This window comes from Hirundo rustica, unplaced genomic scaffold (genome assembly GCF_015227805.2).
Source record: "Hirundo rustica isolate bHirRus1 unplaced genomic scaffold, bHirRus1.pri.v3 scaffold_9_arrow_ctg1_1, whole genome shotgun sequence".
NCBI lineage: Eukaryota > Metazoa > Chordata > Aves > Passeriformes > Hirundinidae > Hirundo > Hirundo rustica.
The window spans coordinates 28,516-46,063 of record NW_026690716.1 but is presented as its reverse complement, the minus strand read 5'-3'; the positions used below and the strand labels follow the sequence as shown (position 1 = coordinate 46,063).

Below are 17,548 nucleotides of genomic sequence, written 5' to 3'. Positions count from 1 at the left end.
ATGTTTGAGAATGTAAATCTATTACTAAGGACACTGAACATGCCCTGTTCGGGCGGCTGAACGGGTGTTCCGTGCCGTCTTTAAAAGTGGGTCTGGTTGCCGGCAGAAGGTAGCATACTGGTTATTTGTGAGGTCATGCATGTAAACTTCAACTATAAACTTCGTTATGTATGTCCTTATAGAGAAAAAAAAAAAAAAAAAAAAAACGAAAACCAACAAACAATGCTTAAAATAAACGGTCACAGCACTGACTTTGTAAAGCACACCCGTCTGCTGGCGTGTCTCCCTCCTCCGCGGGGCGCGGCGCGTTCCGGGGGCCGCGGGCGGGCGCCGCCCCTCGCTCCCGCCATGCCCCGCGCCCGGCCCGCCATGCGCTCCGTCAGCTACGTGCAGTGCGTGGCGCTGGACTTCGCCGGCAGCCTCTTCCCGCACGCCATCTGCCTGGGGGACGCCGACAACGACGCGGTGCGAGCCCGGAGCCCGCGGCGGGGCCGGCCCGGGGCGGCGGGCCCGGCTGGGGGTGCCCGCGGGGCCGCCTCGGAGCCGGGGCCGGGAGCGGGGCCGGGGCGGGGCCCGGGAGGAGGCGGCGGCGCTTGGCGGGCGCCTGAGCGGTGCGAGGGACGCAGGGCTTCGGTCAGAACCGCCCTGGATTCCTCCTGCGCGGGGAATGATAGCTGGGCTGCAGCGGGTCAGGGCTGCCCTCGCCGCTCAGCCTTGGTGCGGTGCAGAGCCGGAGGGGAGCTTAACTTGTGCTTAGTAGGCGCTGCCCTGTCGCAGTGGTGGGGGTGTAGTGGTGCTTTGCTGGGCGCAGCTGATCACGAACAGGGTAGAGCCGAGTCTCCATGTGTCTTGACCCGTGTGATGGGTGGGTGTGCATTGGGAGTGTCGCTGTCAGCCCCAGAAATGGTTGGTTTTGATTTGTCTGTCACTAGGAAGAGGCTGGCTTAACCAGCTATATGTCAGCTGTTTCTTCTCCTCAACAATCAAGGTTTTTTACAGCCTTATCCTGGAAAGCGTCATGGCTAGCAACGCGGTAGATGATTAAAGGGATTTCCACGTAAAAAGTTGTTCTGTAGGGTAAGGTGTGCAGGGTGTATTTCAATGCACACCATTGAAATACACAGAGGCATGATGCAGGAGATGGGATAATGGGAGTAGGCTCATCAGCATGGGTGGCTGGTGATTTCTAAAAATCTTCTTTAAAGAAATAAACACCATTCTGAAATCCCTTTACCTCTTCAGCAGTGAGATTGAATATCCTGTCTAAATCTGTTGTAAGTGTTCTTGCACTCTTCCTGGATGATTATATTTTTTTGATTACCGTCATCTTCCTTAGGTGATTCAAGTTAATCTGGATTGAAGGATGGAAGATGGAGTAATTATGATTGTTTTAACATCCAAGCAGGATGTTAAAACAGTCAGTGTCACAACTCTGAAACAATGAGTGGAGAAGCAGTGGGCAATAGGATGTTGCTCTAAGGAGCCATTCTCCATCTCTTTTATCTGCAAGAATAAAATTAGGGTTTTATATTTTCCCAGACCTTCCATTTTGATTCAAGATTGTCTCTTTACCTCATTTCGTTTTAGTGCTTCTTCCCACAGAGTGATTTTTAGATAGGAATTCTGAAATTTTTGCTGTTAAAGGAATACTGTTAATGTAATTGTGGATTTCTTCCTACTAACCGGATTTTCTTGTACAGCTGAATGAACTCGTGGTGGGAGACACCAATGGAAAGCTCTATGTTTACAAGAATGATGATAGCAAGCCCTGGGCTGTGCGATCTTGCCAAGGAATGGTCAGTTCTTGACAAAATTTCTAAATGGTTGGGCCTTTTGGTGTATGTGCAGCCAGCTATCCTTGTCCTTTGCCTAGGAATACGTAGGCTGGAGAGGAATGGCAGCCAGAACTGATTCTGATGTTGTCTCTGTACTTACTCAAGACCTCGCTTTTGCCCGCAGCCCCACGGGCTGGAAGTGATGAGCAGATTAATGGACAAACACAGAAACTGGGCTTCTCTCCCACCTTTACCCTGCTCTGTGCACTGTGGCTTTGCCCCAGGGCTCTGGCCTTGTGTTGTGTTTCTGTCCCTTGACTCTGCTCTCCTTGTCCTTTAAAAGGCTGTTGGGAGTTCGAGAGATTCTTTATGGGAGAATGGAGAGATTCTTTGTGGGAGAGGAGGGGGTAAGGCAGAGGTTTATCCCAGGCTGCTGCGTTGGGTTGCCTTTTCTCATGGACGGCCTTGTTTTCTTTTGCAGCTCACATGTGTCCGTGTGGGAGATGTGTGCAATAAAGGAAAGGTGAGAGGAGCCAAACTCTTCCCAGCTGTCTGTAGGGCATGTGGGAGGTGTTCAGAAGGTTAGGGTCATGTCATGTGCTGAGTGTGGAGGAGGACAGACTGCAGGTGCTGGCTCTCCAGGATCTGCCTTTGCTCATAGAGTTTTAGCACTGCTGTTTTTAAACTGTTCTTCTATTTATATGTAACTGGTATTTTTCTGTGAGCCTATGCAGGTTTTAGAGAGCAAGGAAATCCATCCTGTCTTCAGAGAGCACTTGTGATTTCCATGTGCCTTTGTGGGAGCACCACAGGGCTTTGGTGGTTTGAGGGTTGCTCCTTTTGCTCAGTGGCTTTTGCCTTTCTTGGGCTGATGTCTGCTGTGGTCCTTCTGCCACTTGGCTGTGTGCATTTACAGTCATCTAAACAAGACTGAGACACAGAATAATCTGGACTCCCAAGCAAATTCCACTGGGTCTACTCTGACTCCTTCTCTTGGATTGCTGTTTCTGCGGGTTAAGCCAGGACCAATGAGTCCAAAGGTCCCTGCCTGAAATACTGTAGCTGTGTCTCCTCTAGTGGGGAGCAGAGCTGACGTGGGCATTGAGAAAGCCAGACATTGTTTGAGGATTGCACACACACACCAGCTTGATACTGTAGTCTGACAAAGATGAACAAGAAGTTTGGACCCTGCCAGTTGCAGAGAGGTTTGTGTGCTGTCCAGAATCCTCCTGTTCCCTCTTGTAGCAGTCATTGGTCTTGATCGAGCCACCCTTGTGTCTTCCTTTGCCCTGCTGTGGGACAGCTTCTGCACTTTCTAGATGAGGAAGAATCAAAAGGTTTTTCTCTTCCCTCACAGAATTTCGTGGTGGCAGTGAGTGCAGAAGGCTGGTTTCATCTTTTTGACCTGAGTTCTCTGAATTCAAAACACCCAGACGCTTCAGGCCACCATGAGTTGGCGGGGGCAGAAGAGCAGAAGCCAGTGTTCAAGCAGCACATTCCTGCCAACACCAAGGTCATGCTCATCAATGACATTGGTGAGCCCCAGAGCTGGTGTGGGAATGCAGGGTGAAGGAGTTTGAGTGCAAGGCAGTGGGAAGAGAAGGTGGGGGGACTTGCAGAAGGAAATTACTGTTTTGCTGAAACAGACTCTCCAACAAACCACAGCCAAGTCGTGGAAGGGAGAAACAAGAACTTCAGGAATTTTTCTGAAGTGCAAGCTTTCATTATGTGGTTGGGGTCCTCAGGGATGATGACTATAGAAACCAGCAGAGTGGTTTCTGCATGTTTGGGCACTTAGGGCTTGAGAGAGTCCGCCTGTCTTTCTCTTTTCCTGCAGATGGAGATGGGAAGTGTGAGTTGGTTGTGGGTTACACTGACAGGGTGGTCCGTGCCTTCCGCTGGGAGGACTCGTCGGAGAATTCAGACCATGTCTCTGGGCAGTTGATCCTGTTGAAGAAATGGCTTCTGGAAGGTCAGGTAAGGAAAAAGGATGTTCAGAGCTGTATTTGTCATACAGTCTTCAAGAGGTGGCTTTTTCAAGAGAAGAAGCACAGAATCTCAGTCCTATGAACAAAACATTTGTTATGTCCATGGCTTGAGAGGACATTTGCCTGGTGATTTTTCTGTACAGCTGGTAGGTTGGTCTGAGAAGCAGTTGCGCTTGCCCAATGGGAGAGCATTAGTGGGAAGTACTAGTGTTGTTGTAAAGTGCTTTTGGTAGGAAGCCAACCTTTTACTGAACTTGGACATTTTGCTTCCAGCTGAATTTGTGCAGCTGCTGCTCAGCCCTATCAGAAGATTTGCCATATTCAAATTTGGTTGCAGGGATCACTGTGAACCTTTTGGAGTGCTTGGCTCCATCCGTGTTTTTTTTCTGCCTCTGTAGGTGGACAGCCTGTCTGTGAACCCAGGCCCTGATGGCTCCCCAGAGCTGATGGTGTCACAGCCAGGCTGTGGCTACGCCGTCCTGCTGTGCACCTGGGACACGGAGCAGCGGGACACAGCCGCGGGAAGGGACGGATCTGCCCCAAGCAGGTGAGGGGTGTCACAGCAGGTGAGGGGTGTCACAGCAGGGGGGATGGATCTGCCCCAGCAGGTGAGGGGCATTACAGCAGGAGGGGATGGATCTGCCCCAAGCATTCCTGCAGGGGCACATGACCCGTGCCACCGTAGATGCCTGTTACGAGGGGGTGCCACCATATCACTGTTGTGAAGCAGAGGGTGCTGTCACTGTCCTTGCTCCAGTGACCTGCTGTGCTGCTGGCACCTCATCACTTAAGCCTGCCTGCACCCAAGCTTCCATGAGCACTCTTCATGTCTCTGTCACAAAAATGAATACTGCTGCTTTCCTTCTATCCTCTTCTCTTCTTGAGCTGGGCAGGGAGAGTGGCAAAACCAGCTCCCTGAGGGTTCCTCACTACTGGGAGCTAAGGTAGGGAACTGAGTGACCTGGATTTCCAGAGAAAAGGCATCAGATTTCAGGGTAACAGCTGAGAGACTGGGCCAAACCAAATACATCTGGAGCCCAGAATAAAACTGGGCTCATTCACTTGTTTTCTGCAGGTGAGGCAATTAGAAGTTTTCCTAATGAGACCCCTGGCAGCCAGTGCTGTAAATCACAACCACAGCAACCAAGGATGAGCAGTGAAATACTTGTTACTGTCATGGTGCTGGAAAAACTCCTGGTGGAGAATTTGATGCCTCTGTGGTGTTCTGTGAGACTTTAAGGCAGACACCAAAACTTGCAGCAGGGGGACCTAGGCAGGTCTCTCCTTGATGTCTTGGAGAACTCAGTGGAATGGTACCCTGTTAGCCAGAAGCCAGGCCCAGGTGTGGTTTCTTACCAACCTGTTCAGTCTGGGCAGATACTTTGTGAGAGAAAAGTAGCCAGGCTTATGTAACAGTAATGATAAAAATTGTCCTTTCTTTTTTTTTCCTTCATTGAAATACAGGCCTGATTTTTTTTTTTTTTTTTTTTTTTTTTTTTTTTTTTTGGTGTATCAGATCATTCTGGGTTTGTGTTTTTAAAAACCGGTGCATGTTTTTTTAATATCTGAGGTGGCATGTGTTTTCTTCCTATACTATTGAAGAGCTCAACCTGTTCACAAGCTCTGTCACTGTCTGGATTTGTAGAGCTTTGGAATATGCTGCTCCTGAAATTGTTCTGAGACAGTCCCAGGCATGGATCCCTAACTGTTCCCTGTTGTCTTTCCCTTTTCCCTAGTGAGGCCCCTGTTCGAGATGTGATTCTACACCAAACGTCGGGGCGGATACACAACAAGAACGTCTCCACTCATCTCATTGGTAGCATTGCCCGAGGTGAGAGATCGGCAGCTTGGGCTCTCCAGCCCAGCAGTTGCCCCTGATGGTTTTTCAGTACATCAGCCTAGAATGAAATCAGATTTCTGTGATAGAAAAATAACTGTGAGAGGCAGCTGCAAGAACACAGGGATCTCAGCTTCTCTTAGCCAGCTCCCAAAGACAGCTGGATGTTTGCATGTGAGCTTTTTATAGCCTTTGTCCTTCCCTAGGTAGCCCTTATCCTTCACTCAGCACAAGAGTATTTCTGCAGCCTTTGCTGACCTGCATTTAGTCAGTTTGAATGGCTGCCATGCCGTGCTGCTGCAGATGAGCTTAATCCTTGCTTCTGCATGGCTGCAGCTTATGCCTCCTTCTTATTATCTTAGGTGTATCTCTTCCTTCCCACAGCCTCATCTTCATTCTTGCTTTCAGCATTTGAATCTCCATTCCTGGTGTCTCTGTGCTGCTCCTCCTTCTCCTGTGCAGCCCCAACCTCTCCAGAGCTGCTTCCATATTTTATCTGTATCAATGTCCTCTGTCTTCTTCCACTGTGTTGTGTTCAGGTCTTGTCTCTAAAATCTGCACAGCTGCCAGCTTCTCTCAGCCCTGACACACTGCTCTGGTGTCCAGACTTTCCTTGCACCCTGCCACTGCTTCCCTCCTGTACCTCCTTCGGCTCTGACCTGTGCCTAGTGCTGAACCTTCCTTTGGTACCTGTGGAGAATAAGCTTTCACTCCCCCTTGGAGAGTGTGGGCACAGTAGAAGGCAGAAAAGTCCCAGCAGGGATCACTTTCTCTTGTATCTGCTCTGCCCAAGTATTGCCTCTTGCAGTGCTGTCCAAGAGTGATTCAGCCTGTCCAATGTAATTAGAGCTTGTGGAGAAGAGCAATCCGCTGAACCCCACCCTCTCCCCTTCCTCAGAGGACCTTTCCTGCCCAGTTGCTAAGCTTGTCATGTTTTCATCATCTCTGATGCTGCTGTGAGCAACGTGGTCAACAGAGCATGAAATCAATTACTTCACTGCCTATGAAGCCTTGCATCTGTGGAGAGATGTCTGTGAGAAATGAAGGCACACAGAAAAAGGGATGAAGAGCAGGCTGAAAAAAGCCTGTTGGTGCTGGACTGTCAATAAAGAAACAGCTGAAGAGTGCCATGCTGACCAGTTTCCAAGGGGGACACAGCAGATCTCTCGGATCAGAGCCTGTCTGGGTGCCTATCCCTAGGGGCAGTTAAGCAGCTGGCTTTGCTTCAGGCTGATCTGCAGAAATGGGATGGTTTGTAGCCTGGGAGTGTGCAGGGGGCTGTAGCTTGGAGCTGTCTATGGGCACTGGAGGTAGACTCACCTTGTTAACCTACTCTGGGGAAACTGCCTGCTTGCTTTCAGCTCTGCTGGCTTGTCCCTGCCTGCCAGGTTTCCTGGGTTCCTCCTCCCTGGAAGGATTAAATGCAGTTTTTGTTGAGTACAGTTCCAGTCCTCTCTCTGAGAGTGTCATATTTTTAGAACTTGCATGTCTTTTCTTTTTTTAGTAGCTAGGTAGAGAGTTTACTGAAAGGCTGGAGCAGCCTGGTGGTCAGGAGACTTTCCTCTTCAGATTTAATTAGTGACATTTGTCAGTGCTGGCCTGCACACAACTGGGCAAGGAAAGGAGGCAGCATGGATCAGCTTGGTTTGGATCTTTTTTATTGTCTTCAGGAGAGGGTGGGGACGATCTTTACAAAATGGCATCAACTCCAGTAATTTTCTTTTGCACTTACAGGCTCCAGTGAGAATGGTGGCTCAGGTCTCTTTGCCCTCTGTACTCTGGATGGTAAGTCCTGCCAATGTCCTTGAAGAAGACCTGTGGCGCAGTCCAGGCCTGTCACTAATTCAAAGCAGGGAATCAGGGGGTTTCAGTGGTTTTGACTTTCAAAAGACTTTTAAACCTTTCAAGGGTCAGGCAAGAGAATTTGATTCAAAGACTCCTTCTGCTGACATATTTTATATGAAGGCACAGAGGGCACTGTGGGAATAGATGCTTGTTTACGTTCCACTCTCTCGTGGCCAGTGCTCCCTGCCCTGTACTGCTGCAGTTTATCTGGATAATGGGAGCGTGGTAGGTGAGGTCTAGTGTCCAGTATGGATTTAGCAGCCAAGACCATGCCTGTGCTATTAGCAGCTGACCCTCAGCAACCCTGAGTGTTGAAGGAGTAGGGCCTAGCATTAGCAAACATCTTGCTCTCTTTTATTGTTTTGAAGATGATTTTTTTTTCTCTCTTCAGGAACACTAAAACTGATGGAGGGAGCAGACAAGCTGCTGTGGTCTGTTCAGGTTGATCACCAGCTCTTTGCTCTGGAAAAGCTGGATGTTACGGTGAGTATCTGAGTAAGGCTGGGAGAGGTGAAGATAAAAACTCTGCATGGCTTTGTGTGTATGAATGTAGGAAGGGCAGAAGGAGTATGGCTCAGCTGGAAAAGGCTGGGATTATCTCAGGATGACACAGAGTGTTCTGACTGCGGCAGTACATTCTGCACTCAGGTCAGTCTGCCCAGCTGCAAGAGGTTGAGCTGTGTCTGCCTGTTAGACCCAGCATCCATTTATTCATTCCTAAACTTTTGTCCCCCGGCTGTTCTTCCATCTTACTGCAAAGCTGAATGGTTCTGTTCACTGCTGACACCCTGAAGGTCTAAAAGCTCTTACAGTACGTAAGGATTGCGATGTAGCAGCGAGTTGAGCTCCAAGTGCAAAATATCTGGATGAGGTGGCCAGCAGTGACATCTAGACTTTAGTGTTGTGTCTCTGAACCAGCGAGAAAGATTCCTGGCTGTCCCTGGGAGCAGGTGGTAGCTGTGTAATGTGCAGTCCTCTGGTTCCTGCAGGGCAATGGGCACGAGGAGGTGATTGCCTGTGCGTGGGACGGTCAGACGTACATCATCGACCACAATCGGACCGTGGCCAGATTCCAAGCAGATGAGAATGTCAGTGCCTTCTGTGCAGGTGAGAAGCCTGACTGCAAAGCCAGCCCTCCCAGCATTTTCCCCTCAAAGCTACTACTCCCATCTAGGAGACCCAGAATCCTTTGTCTGCCGGCAGTGGGGAATAATTTCCCTGTGTGCACATTGCAGAAGGCCCAGCTAGTCTTTCCTCTGGTGGCATCTGGGAAAAGTAAGGGTGAGAGAAAGTGATGCTGAGGCTTGTCTTTGGTGGCTTGGGGGTTTTTTTCTTGTCCTTTTTGGAGGTACTACAGTGGTCTCATGTCCTCCACACTGCATTTTTTTTTAATTTGCAGACTCCTAAGCTATTCTTTAGTGGAGATTAGGACTCCATAGAACCACCTTGAGGTTTGGCTCTGCTCAGTCCCTTCTCTCAGACCTGCAAGAAGCCGCTTGCAAATGCAGCTGCACGCACTTCAGAGCAGCTTCTTGGATTGTCTCAAAGGAACTTTGTATACCCAGGCCATATCTCTGCCCAGGTGCTTGCTGTTTTCTCCTAACAGCTTTGGTACCTCATAATGAAATGTCAATTATTTGCTTTCTCTTTCCTTTTGGAAGTAGTCAGATCTCCACACTTCTGCTTTCTGCAGGCCTCTATGCATGCAAAGAAGGGAGCAACAGTCCCTGCCTTGTTTATGTCAGCTTTAGCCAGAAGATCTACATCTACTGGGATGTGCAGCTGGAGAGAATGGAGTCCACCAACCTGTTGAAAATCCTGGATTGTGACCCAGAGTTTGCGAGTCTCCTGCAGCAGCTGGGTATAGGTGAGTGCAGAAAGCGATGTACAGAGCGGAGGATGGACAGAAATAAAGAGGAAGGGCTGCTGGCAGATGATATGCTGGGAACTAGAGTATTTCTGGAGGAAGAGGCTTTCCCATTGCCTGATGAGAATGCCTAACAGCTGGTTTTCTCTCTTTTCCTTAGACAGAAGCGATGTTTCTGCGGTCAGAAACCTGATTCACAAAACGCTCTATTTTCCCGAGAAATACCATCTCAGCAACCCCTCGCAGGATTCTGCTGGAACAGATTCTTCTGCCCACTGCAGTGGCATCCAGGATCCCTTATAACAAGAAGGCTGACATCTTTAATGCCAGCACAAGATCTGCTGCAGCTGGAATTGGGCATCTGATGAACATGACTATTCTTTCCCTACCTTGTCAAAATTTCCATCCAGGAAAGGGTCTTCAGGGTGTGAAGGGATGTTCTTGACTGTAGACTTGCCTGTATGTGGTGGGTTGGTTTGTCTTTAGCTGAGGCAGCTACAAGAACAGAAAGGGATAAGGATCCTGCACATAGGCCTTCTGTTGCCGGTTTCCATATTCCTCACTAACTAAAGTGCACCATTGGTCACTGTGAAGGACAGTGAGGTCACAGCTGAGCCAAGTCTCCAATTTGACCTGTCCTTACAAGTACTTCAGTGAATTCTTCTGAGTTCTTAGCAGGATCACAGCGCAGGAATTGGAGATGGAGGAACTGAATTAGGGTGCAGGCATGGGCCTTCTCTCCCACTTAGGTGTATTTAAAGTAGAGTCGTGCATTGTTTATCCTTGCTTTGCCGCTGCTCCTCTGCCAAGCAGTTTCTCACAAATCACCTGTTCTGAGTAGCTGGGGTTATGCAAGCTTGCACTAATGAGGTGTGGAGAGATCACAGCTCCAGCAAACCCAGCTCTTGTCAGGAGTCGTTGCTTGTCTCCATCTTCTTGGGCAGGGTGGTCCCAGAGAGGGCTGTGACTTGACAAAGCAGCTGTGAAGTGGTCAGTAAGACCAGTCTGACTTAACTGTGGATCTGTGGTGCTATGAGAGCTTGGCCATCCCACAATAAGCAGTGGCAATGCCACTCTTGCCTCTTGTCGTGGAGAGTGTCACGCTTTGAGTCCTGCACAACTGAAAGAGGTGGGCTGGAAATGATCTTCTACTGGCTGGCATGAGGAGTCTGGTAAAGGGGAGCTCATTTGCAAAAGCCCAGGCATGAAGCTTTCCACGTGCTGTTGTTATTGTGCTTTTCCCTCTCTTAGCTTGTCCCTTGCCTAACTCAGCTTGTTAGGAAAGGGGCAGCAGGCTTACCTGCTGGCCTGCTTCGATTATCCCCTCTCACTTGTGTGATGTTTTATTGGACATGTGTGATGGATGGAGCTGTCCCTTCGCCCTTACAGCAGCCTGAGTCACAGCAAATGCAGTTCAGTGATCTGGAGCAAGTGGCAGCACTTAAAGATCCTGCAGGCGGTTGAAAACCTGCTGTGCTTTACTCTGCAAAATATCCAAGGGCAGCCCTAACTGGGAGAAAATGCTTTGTATAGAGAAAAGGAGTGTCTTGCCCTTGGGTCAAAGTGACTGTTGTTGAAGCAACTCTGCGATGGAAGGGCAGGATCCTTACATAATAAGCCTTAGCTGTTCTTTGCAGTTTCCCTCTGTAGATTTACATAAGCTTTTCAGAGGACAGTGCTGTCCTCTGCATTTGGTAGCAGTGGAAGTTGGAGCATGGAGCAGTGAAATGGTGTGACCTGCTCTGTACCTGCTAGCTCGCTTCTCAGGCCAGTGTATCTTCTGACTCTCTAACTGCAGTAGAAATTTCTCTCTGTTTTAATCTGCTTGCTGAGAAGCATTTTTAAATGTTCCCCTGTCATTCTAAGTGTAAAACTGGACCCTTCAGGCAGGACCTTTCAAGTAATAATAGAAGACTTATTAACAGTGGTGTTGAGCAGCAAGGCTTGAGTCTGTGAGCTGTGGAGGGCTGATACCACAGGGACCATCTACTCATGGGCTAAAGTGAGGAGTTTGTCTTGAAGCTTGTCAGAGCCAGACTGTGACCTCGACAAATTGTCAGCTCTTGTGACATTGAGATGTGCAGCCACCCATCCCAACAGGAATCATCACCATTGCTTCTGGCAGGGAAACTACCCAGGATGGCCTACACTCGTAACAGAACAACCCAGTGCTGTCTGTCCATGCCAAATATAAACCTTTATTAGCAACACCAAATAGAAACCTTTATCAGCAACACAAGCGCAAGGGGGGTACAAATGGGTGCATATGGCTGGAAACTGCTTTATGCAAAACAAACTTTGCTGTACAGGTCGAATGATTTCCAAGAAAGGAAGGTCAAACTGATCCACTGTTGGTCTATTAATTGTGGAGAAAGAATGGGAAAGGGTTACTGAGGAGGAGATGACATTTTTCTAAGAACCATCTCTAAAGGAAAACAGGACCAAAGCGTTTCAGATATTGGGCAGGGCCATTTGTGCACCCCAACCCTCTTTTGCCAGCCTGAGGATAATATTGCTGTGTGCCATGCGAGCCCGGGCAATGCACGCTATGAAAAGCAAGGGTGAGAAAATACAGACACTACAAAAACATCTGTTCTGCAAAACTTTTCAGCTCTTAAAAACCATTGGAGAGGAAAAATACTAACATCTGAGGGCTTCCCCCGACAGTTTTGTACTGTGTTGCAGCACATAATAACTTGCAGATACATTTTGCTCCTGTGCCCTTTGTGCACAAGAGAAAATGAAAAGTATCTACAGAAGAATCAACTGAACATTGGCCAAAAGATGGCTTTCCTTATTTTTTCCTGCCTTGAACTCCTAAATGCCAAATACTTCTTGAAGTCTCTTATTCAGGCTGCTTCCACTGGCAACAGTTTTCCTGTGAAGTGTCCATCTTCTCAGGAAAGGAGCCGGTTAAAGGCTCTGTCTCTGGCCTGATGGAGTTACATTTTACTTTATTTGTAACTAATTGTCTCTTTGTCCTTGCCAGCCGACTCAAGCCGCTCAGAAGTTGGACTCAGAAGTGGTTCCTTCCCACACAGCAGAAAATGTTGTTTGCTGTAGCCTACTCTAGCAGATTGGCATAACCTGCTGGTGCTGGGAGACTTTTCAACAGGGCAGCATTTGCAGGACACGTTTGTATGTCCCAGTGCCAGCACACAGCAAGTGAGGAGTCTGACAGTATTCTCAGGCACTGGGGGTATTTGCTGATAAATGGTTCATGGCTTTGGTTCTGATGCTCAATTTACTAGCAAAAAAAGAAAGGGAGAGGGTTGCCTTGTTTTCCTGAGACGTAATAAACCTGCTCTCCATCCCTGCCCTTGTTTGTATGATCTTTCTTCTATTTTTTAGTTATTTCTGTAACTCTTCAGGTGTATCCTGGCATGTGCCAGTGGAATCTCTTGAAAGGAGGATTGAATGCAGACATAGGTATGTGGCTCAATGGTCTTCAATGCCGTAGCTCACCTGCTGCTAGTGAAAGAAGGAGCTCATGTTCCTCTGGGAATATGGATGGCTGCAGCCCCTATTCTGTTCAAAACTGAGTGACCCCAGGCTCCTGGAAGGGGTCCTGATTATGGCTTTGGCAGAGTGCATGTTCTCAGGAGGGACAGAAGTCCTTCTCCTTGCCCCTGGGTGTATTGCACACTGTTCCAGAGATTTGCCATGGCAGGTGTTTCCCTGCAGACTTCCACAACTGCTGTGCTCACCCTATTAAAAAGCAGCCCCGATAGAAACTGACCACCAAGGTGGTTCAAAGAGATTATCCCTAAAATAATAACATTCCATTTTTTATATTGAAGGGACGGGCCTCATGACGAGGAAGCCAGTGTTGGACACATACGGGATGTGCCTATGTCCTGCTCTGAGCTGGCAGTTTGTGCTGAACTTCTGCTTTCTGTATGAAAGTGCTGGCATTTTTTGATCTTCAGTGAGAAAGACCTTTAGATTATTCCTTTGTTCCCTTCATCCCCCAAAAGCAATAGAGATGACTGGAATCAGGAGTAGGGAAGACTTTTCCAAGAGAAACTGCTTGTTTAGTAGACAAGCCTCCAGCCTTGCCAGTCCACTCAAAAATTTCTTACTGTTCTCCCCAGTGTTGGAAGACTTAAAAAATACCATATTTGTAGATGAGAGTTGAGTTGGCTTCTTTGAGATGTTGTAAGTCCTATTTTACCACCACATTTCAAAGCCAGTACTTCTTTCTTTCACAGTGGAGGCTGTGCTTCAGACGTAATGACACAAAAATGCTTCGGAGAAAGAAAAATGTCTTTGGGCTAGAATTCAGAATACACGTGCCAAGTGCAGTAACAGTGTGTCATTTTATGCCAAGTAACCTGGGGAGATGAAAACCCACCAGGAGCTGTGCTGGTGAGGAAAGCAGGTACTGGCCCTGTAGGATTAGACTGATTTAGTGGATGGGTTGAAGTGAGGTATCTGCCATGGCATCATGACCTCCAGTTCTCATTTAGTCATGTAAATGGGTTTTTTTCTGGAAGCCCTGCCTGCAGCAAAGCTTGGTGGGGAGGTTCCAAAGTAACGTTTGGCAGCAGATTCCTCCATGTCTGGACAAAAGGGGCTTCTACTGAGTGGATCTGTGTGTTCAACTGACATGGACAGGAGGAAGGTGAAGAGCATGTCTTCTGCCCTGGAGCTGATTTCAGAGCTGAGAAAAGAACCCACACTAATTTAGTGCTTTCTTGGAAATATCCTCTCTGTGACTGAGAATTTATGCATGCAGTTGTTCACAACAAAAAGGAAAGGCTGGCAAGATTGTGGCACAGTGTACGAGTGTAATAGCAGCCAGGGTACAAGGCAAGTGTTAAAAGGATTCTCTGAAAAGGAAAGAATTCCTTTTTGAAGGAAATTTGTCAATTACCAACATGAGTGGAAGCAAAGGAGGATGTAAAGAAAGAGTCATTAAGCAGAGGAGAGAGGAATAAATAGGGCTGGAAATTTTCACCTACTCTAGCACATTAATTCACAGAGGAGCCCCAACTGTTAGTGGTTTAAGGTTTTGGGGTGTGTGAACCACAGAAAGGCTTCAGAAAGGCTGGAGGATGTTCTGAATGTGAGCAAAAGCAGTTATCCCAAGACAGGCATGTAGGAACAGCACCTGGTGAATTCCAGCAGCAGCTAGTGTGCAGGTATCTGCAGGGCTGCAAGTGACGGGCAGCAATCAAAATAGAATTGTCAACTCAAAGTCGTGGCAGTTTTCTGTAGGATCCCATCCAACACTTTTTAACCCACTGGAAAGATTCCTGTTGGCTTCAGTCTGAAGGCTCCTACTCGCCTACACCCATGCCCTAGCCAGAGCCCAGCTGCAAAACTGACAGCGGGCAGTGCTCTCACAAGGAAGCGGCCAGGACTTAGAGCTGTTGGGGGCCCTCCCCTTCCCATGCACTTGTGGGCACCAGCAAAACCCAGCAGAAGCTGTCAGAGACCTGCCTGGGCATCAGCAAAGCCCAGCAAAAGCCCCTATGGTGCTCCACAGGGAAGCAGGGCCTCCATCTGGGCTTTGCAAAACCTGGCAAAAGCCCTGGGACGCTCTGAAAGGCAGCAGGGCCCCCTGCAAGGCAAAGCAAAACTCTGCAAAAGCCCCAGAGCACTCTGGAGGGAAGCAGGGCCCCTTGTGGGAATGCTAAAAGCCAACAGATAGACTTAGGTGGTTGTGGTTAAGTGTAGGGTTAGAGATATGTTTGGAGTTGGGGTTAGGGTTGGGTTTTGTTACATGATTTGGGGTTTAGCTTTAGGGCTGGGGTTTCCTTAATGGTTAGAGTTTAGGGCTGGTGATTGTGGTTCAGTTTTGGGGTTAGGGTTTATAGCTAATGTCTTTATGATTAGGTTTCTGTTTTGGGTTTAAAGTCAGATGGTAAATGTTGGGGTTACAGCGTTATGTTTTGGGGATTGTGTTTAACGTTAAGTTTTATAGTTGGGGATGGTGATTTGATTTAGGTGTTAGAATTAGCATTAAATTTTAGAGCTGGTTTTAGAGGTTAAATCTAGCATTAGGATTTAGTGCCTTGCATCTTAGATTTAGGGTCATTGTTAGGGTTTATTTGGGTTAGGGCTAAAGTCAGCTTTTGGGTTTTGGTTTAGAGGGGTTTTTTTAATGGATCATAGAAGTTAATGAGTAATAAGATTTGTAACGGACATGGTATCTGTATGTACAGATTATTTGCCCTTGTTCTACATGCTATTTTTAGAGGGCAGTGAGAGTTGGAAACTGGGTGAGTTGATGCATATAGAGACAGGTGTTTTGTCTATCACAAGCAAGATTTTGCCAGCAGAATTGGCCCAGGTACTACCCAGTCTGCAGCTAGAATACGAGATGGTTTAGTACAAGTGTGAGCTGCCTAGACCCCTGGGTTTGAGAAGCCAGTCAGGCATGCAAGTGATACAAACCCAGGAGGAATTACTGCTGCTTTGGAAGACAGGCTCATGGAGTAGGCATGTTTTCCTGACTAAATGAGAGAACCATTGGTGCCACTTGAGAGATTCATGGAAAGCAGCTCATGCAGCCAGAAATAGTCAGATGCACAAGTAGGAGAGTGGCAAAGAAGTCGAGGAAAGTATCAGAAGCTGCAAGATATGATGAGTAACAGTAAGAGTGTGATGCTCCTTGTAGGAACAGCAGATGCCAGTCACGCCAACTATCACTGGGAGGTGAATCCCAAATCATATCAGCCAGGCTTCACTCTGGTGTCCTTAGCATGTGTTAAACTACAGTGTACAGCTGTAGAGAAGAGAACTAACAACAAAGAAAAAAATGCATACACACATTTTTTGAGAAGCACGACAGGGACAATGACCAGTTTGACAAAAAAGGAAGAGTCAGTGGTGTTTAATCCAGGAAAATAGGCAAAATGGGGTTGTCCTAGCATTTTAAGGGTGGATAAAGGTACATTTTTCAGTTTGGATAGTGAATCATAGCCATGAGGCATGGAACAAGCCCTGATCTAGTACATTTTTTCCTAGAGCTAGTTAAGAATAGATTATGTATTTTTAATACAGCTATGCTTTAGTGTGGAAATTAAAAAGAGAAAAAAAGAAATTAAATAAACCCAATTGTTAAGGGACTTAATAATCACCTTTAACATTCCAGATGAGTTCACAGTTCTCTAACCTGAGCTGATACTACAAGTTCCCATTTTGTGCAAGAGAAGCAAAGTTGATGGGCTGTGTGATGCCAGGACTCAAGGCTGATGATGTGTCTGTGTTTAATGACTGGATTTCAAGTTGAAAGAAAGGAGCTGACAGAGCAGAAGACTTGGTGCTGTAATTCATCTCAGCATTTAGACTGAGTGGCAGGATCTCCAGTGAAGCAGCAGAAGGAACAGGGATGCAGCTCTAGCAGCTGGAGTGCAGAGAGCAGTGGCCTGGCCAGAAGAACAGGAATGCAAGCCTGGTTACACCAAGAGATGGTAAGCATTGCCATTCGTATAATATAGCTTAGTGCCCATGGATGCAATGGCAAAGCCCAAGCCCCTGTCAGTGCTTTAGGTGTCTGCACTCAACACTTCTGCTAAGGTTTCTTAGAACTGACAACTCTAAAACTGTTTTTTTGCCACAAAGTTTTCCCAAGAAAATACTTCTGTTCTGCTCTGAGCCAGCAAAAAGCAGCAAAATCCAGCTTCCCAGAGTTACAGAAAGGGAACAGAGCCCTTCCAACAAAGAAACAGGAGTGGTGTGCGCTGGCATTGAGGCAACAAAAAGGGAAACTTTTGTGGTAATCTTTGGAGGTCTTCGGAGAAAACGCTGTTCTCCTGTCAATAGAACAACTGGAGATTGTTCACAGAGACTCACTTGTGAACAGAGTGTATTGTAAAGTCACTAAAGGGGTAGCATAAATTTATTAAAGAACCAGAAATTGGAGTGACTGGGGCCAAAGAGCAGAACAAGAACAAAATGCCCACTCTGCACATCAGGACAAGCAAGAGGGTCCACTGAAAGGAGGGATATCTCAAGTTGAGGCACTCCCAGTGACAGCTTCCAGCCCCCACTTGCCTTTTTCTCACTCCCCATAGAATGCCTCAGCCTAGAACTCAGCAAGGTTAGGGGCATGGGAGCCTCACCCTCATCTCTCTCTTGTGGCAGCAAGTCTCCAGACATGGGGAATGCAGCCAGTCACTGACCAGGCTCTTCGGAGGCGCGTAGAAAAGGCAGCTCCTGACTCAGCGCTTTAAATCTCAGGACTCCTTCCTCCAAGTCGATGCAACACTAAAGAAGGAGAGAGACA

At 47.6% G+C, this 17,548-nt stretch overlaps 2 protein-coding genes across 3 annotated transcripts in view; one reads left to right on the top strand and one right to left on the bottom strand.

Annotated features, from left to right (window-relative positions):
* Window positions 1–345: 345 nt before the first annotated feature.
* ITFG2 (integrin alpha FG-GAP repeat containing 2) lies at window positions 346–12,631 on the top strand. Its single transcript, XM_040054343.1, has 12 exons — window positions 346–465; window positions 1,701–1,796; window positions 2,257–2,298; window positions 3,133–3,310; window positions 3,613–3,752; window positions 4,162–4,310; window positions 5,500–5,594; window positions 7,335–7,385; window positions 7,837–7,928; window positions 8,435–8,552; window positions 9,139–9,312; window positions 9,473–12,631. The coding sequence occupies exons 1-12, from the start codon at window positions 349–351 to the stop codon at window positions 9,613–9,615; spliced, it is 1,395 nt and encodes a 464-aa protein (XP_039910277.1). The 5' UTR covers window positions 346–348; the 3' UTR covers window positions 9,616–12,631.
* Window positions 11,485–17,548, bottom strand: part of NRIP2 (nuclear receptor interacting protein 2) — a 19,415-nt gene continuing 13,351 nt past the window's right edge. For both annotated transcript variants that reach the window (XM_040054344.2, XM_058419144.1), the window contains one exon: window positions 11,485–17,529. In XM_040054344.2, coding sequence (XP_039910278.1) covers window positions 17,437–17,529 — 93 coding nt within the window. In that variant the 3' untranslated portion in view covers window positions 11,485–17,436. The remainder of the gene's footprint in view (window positions 17,530–17,548) is intronic.

Coding starts and splice junctions, on each gene's coding strand:
- ITFG2 (XM_040054343.1), top strand. CDS start 349: ATGCCCCGCGCCCGGCCCGCCATGCGCTCCGTCAGCTACGTGCAGTGC. Junction 2,299..3,132: donor ATGTGTGCAATAAAGGAAAG/GTGAGAGGAGCC, acceptor CTTCCCTCACAG/AATTTCGTGGTGGCAGTGAG. Junction 5,595..7,334: donor CATTGGTAGCATTGCCCGAG/GTGAGAGATCGG, acceptor TTGCACTTACAG/GCTCCAGTGAGAATGGTGGC.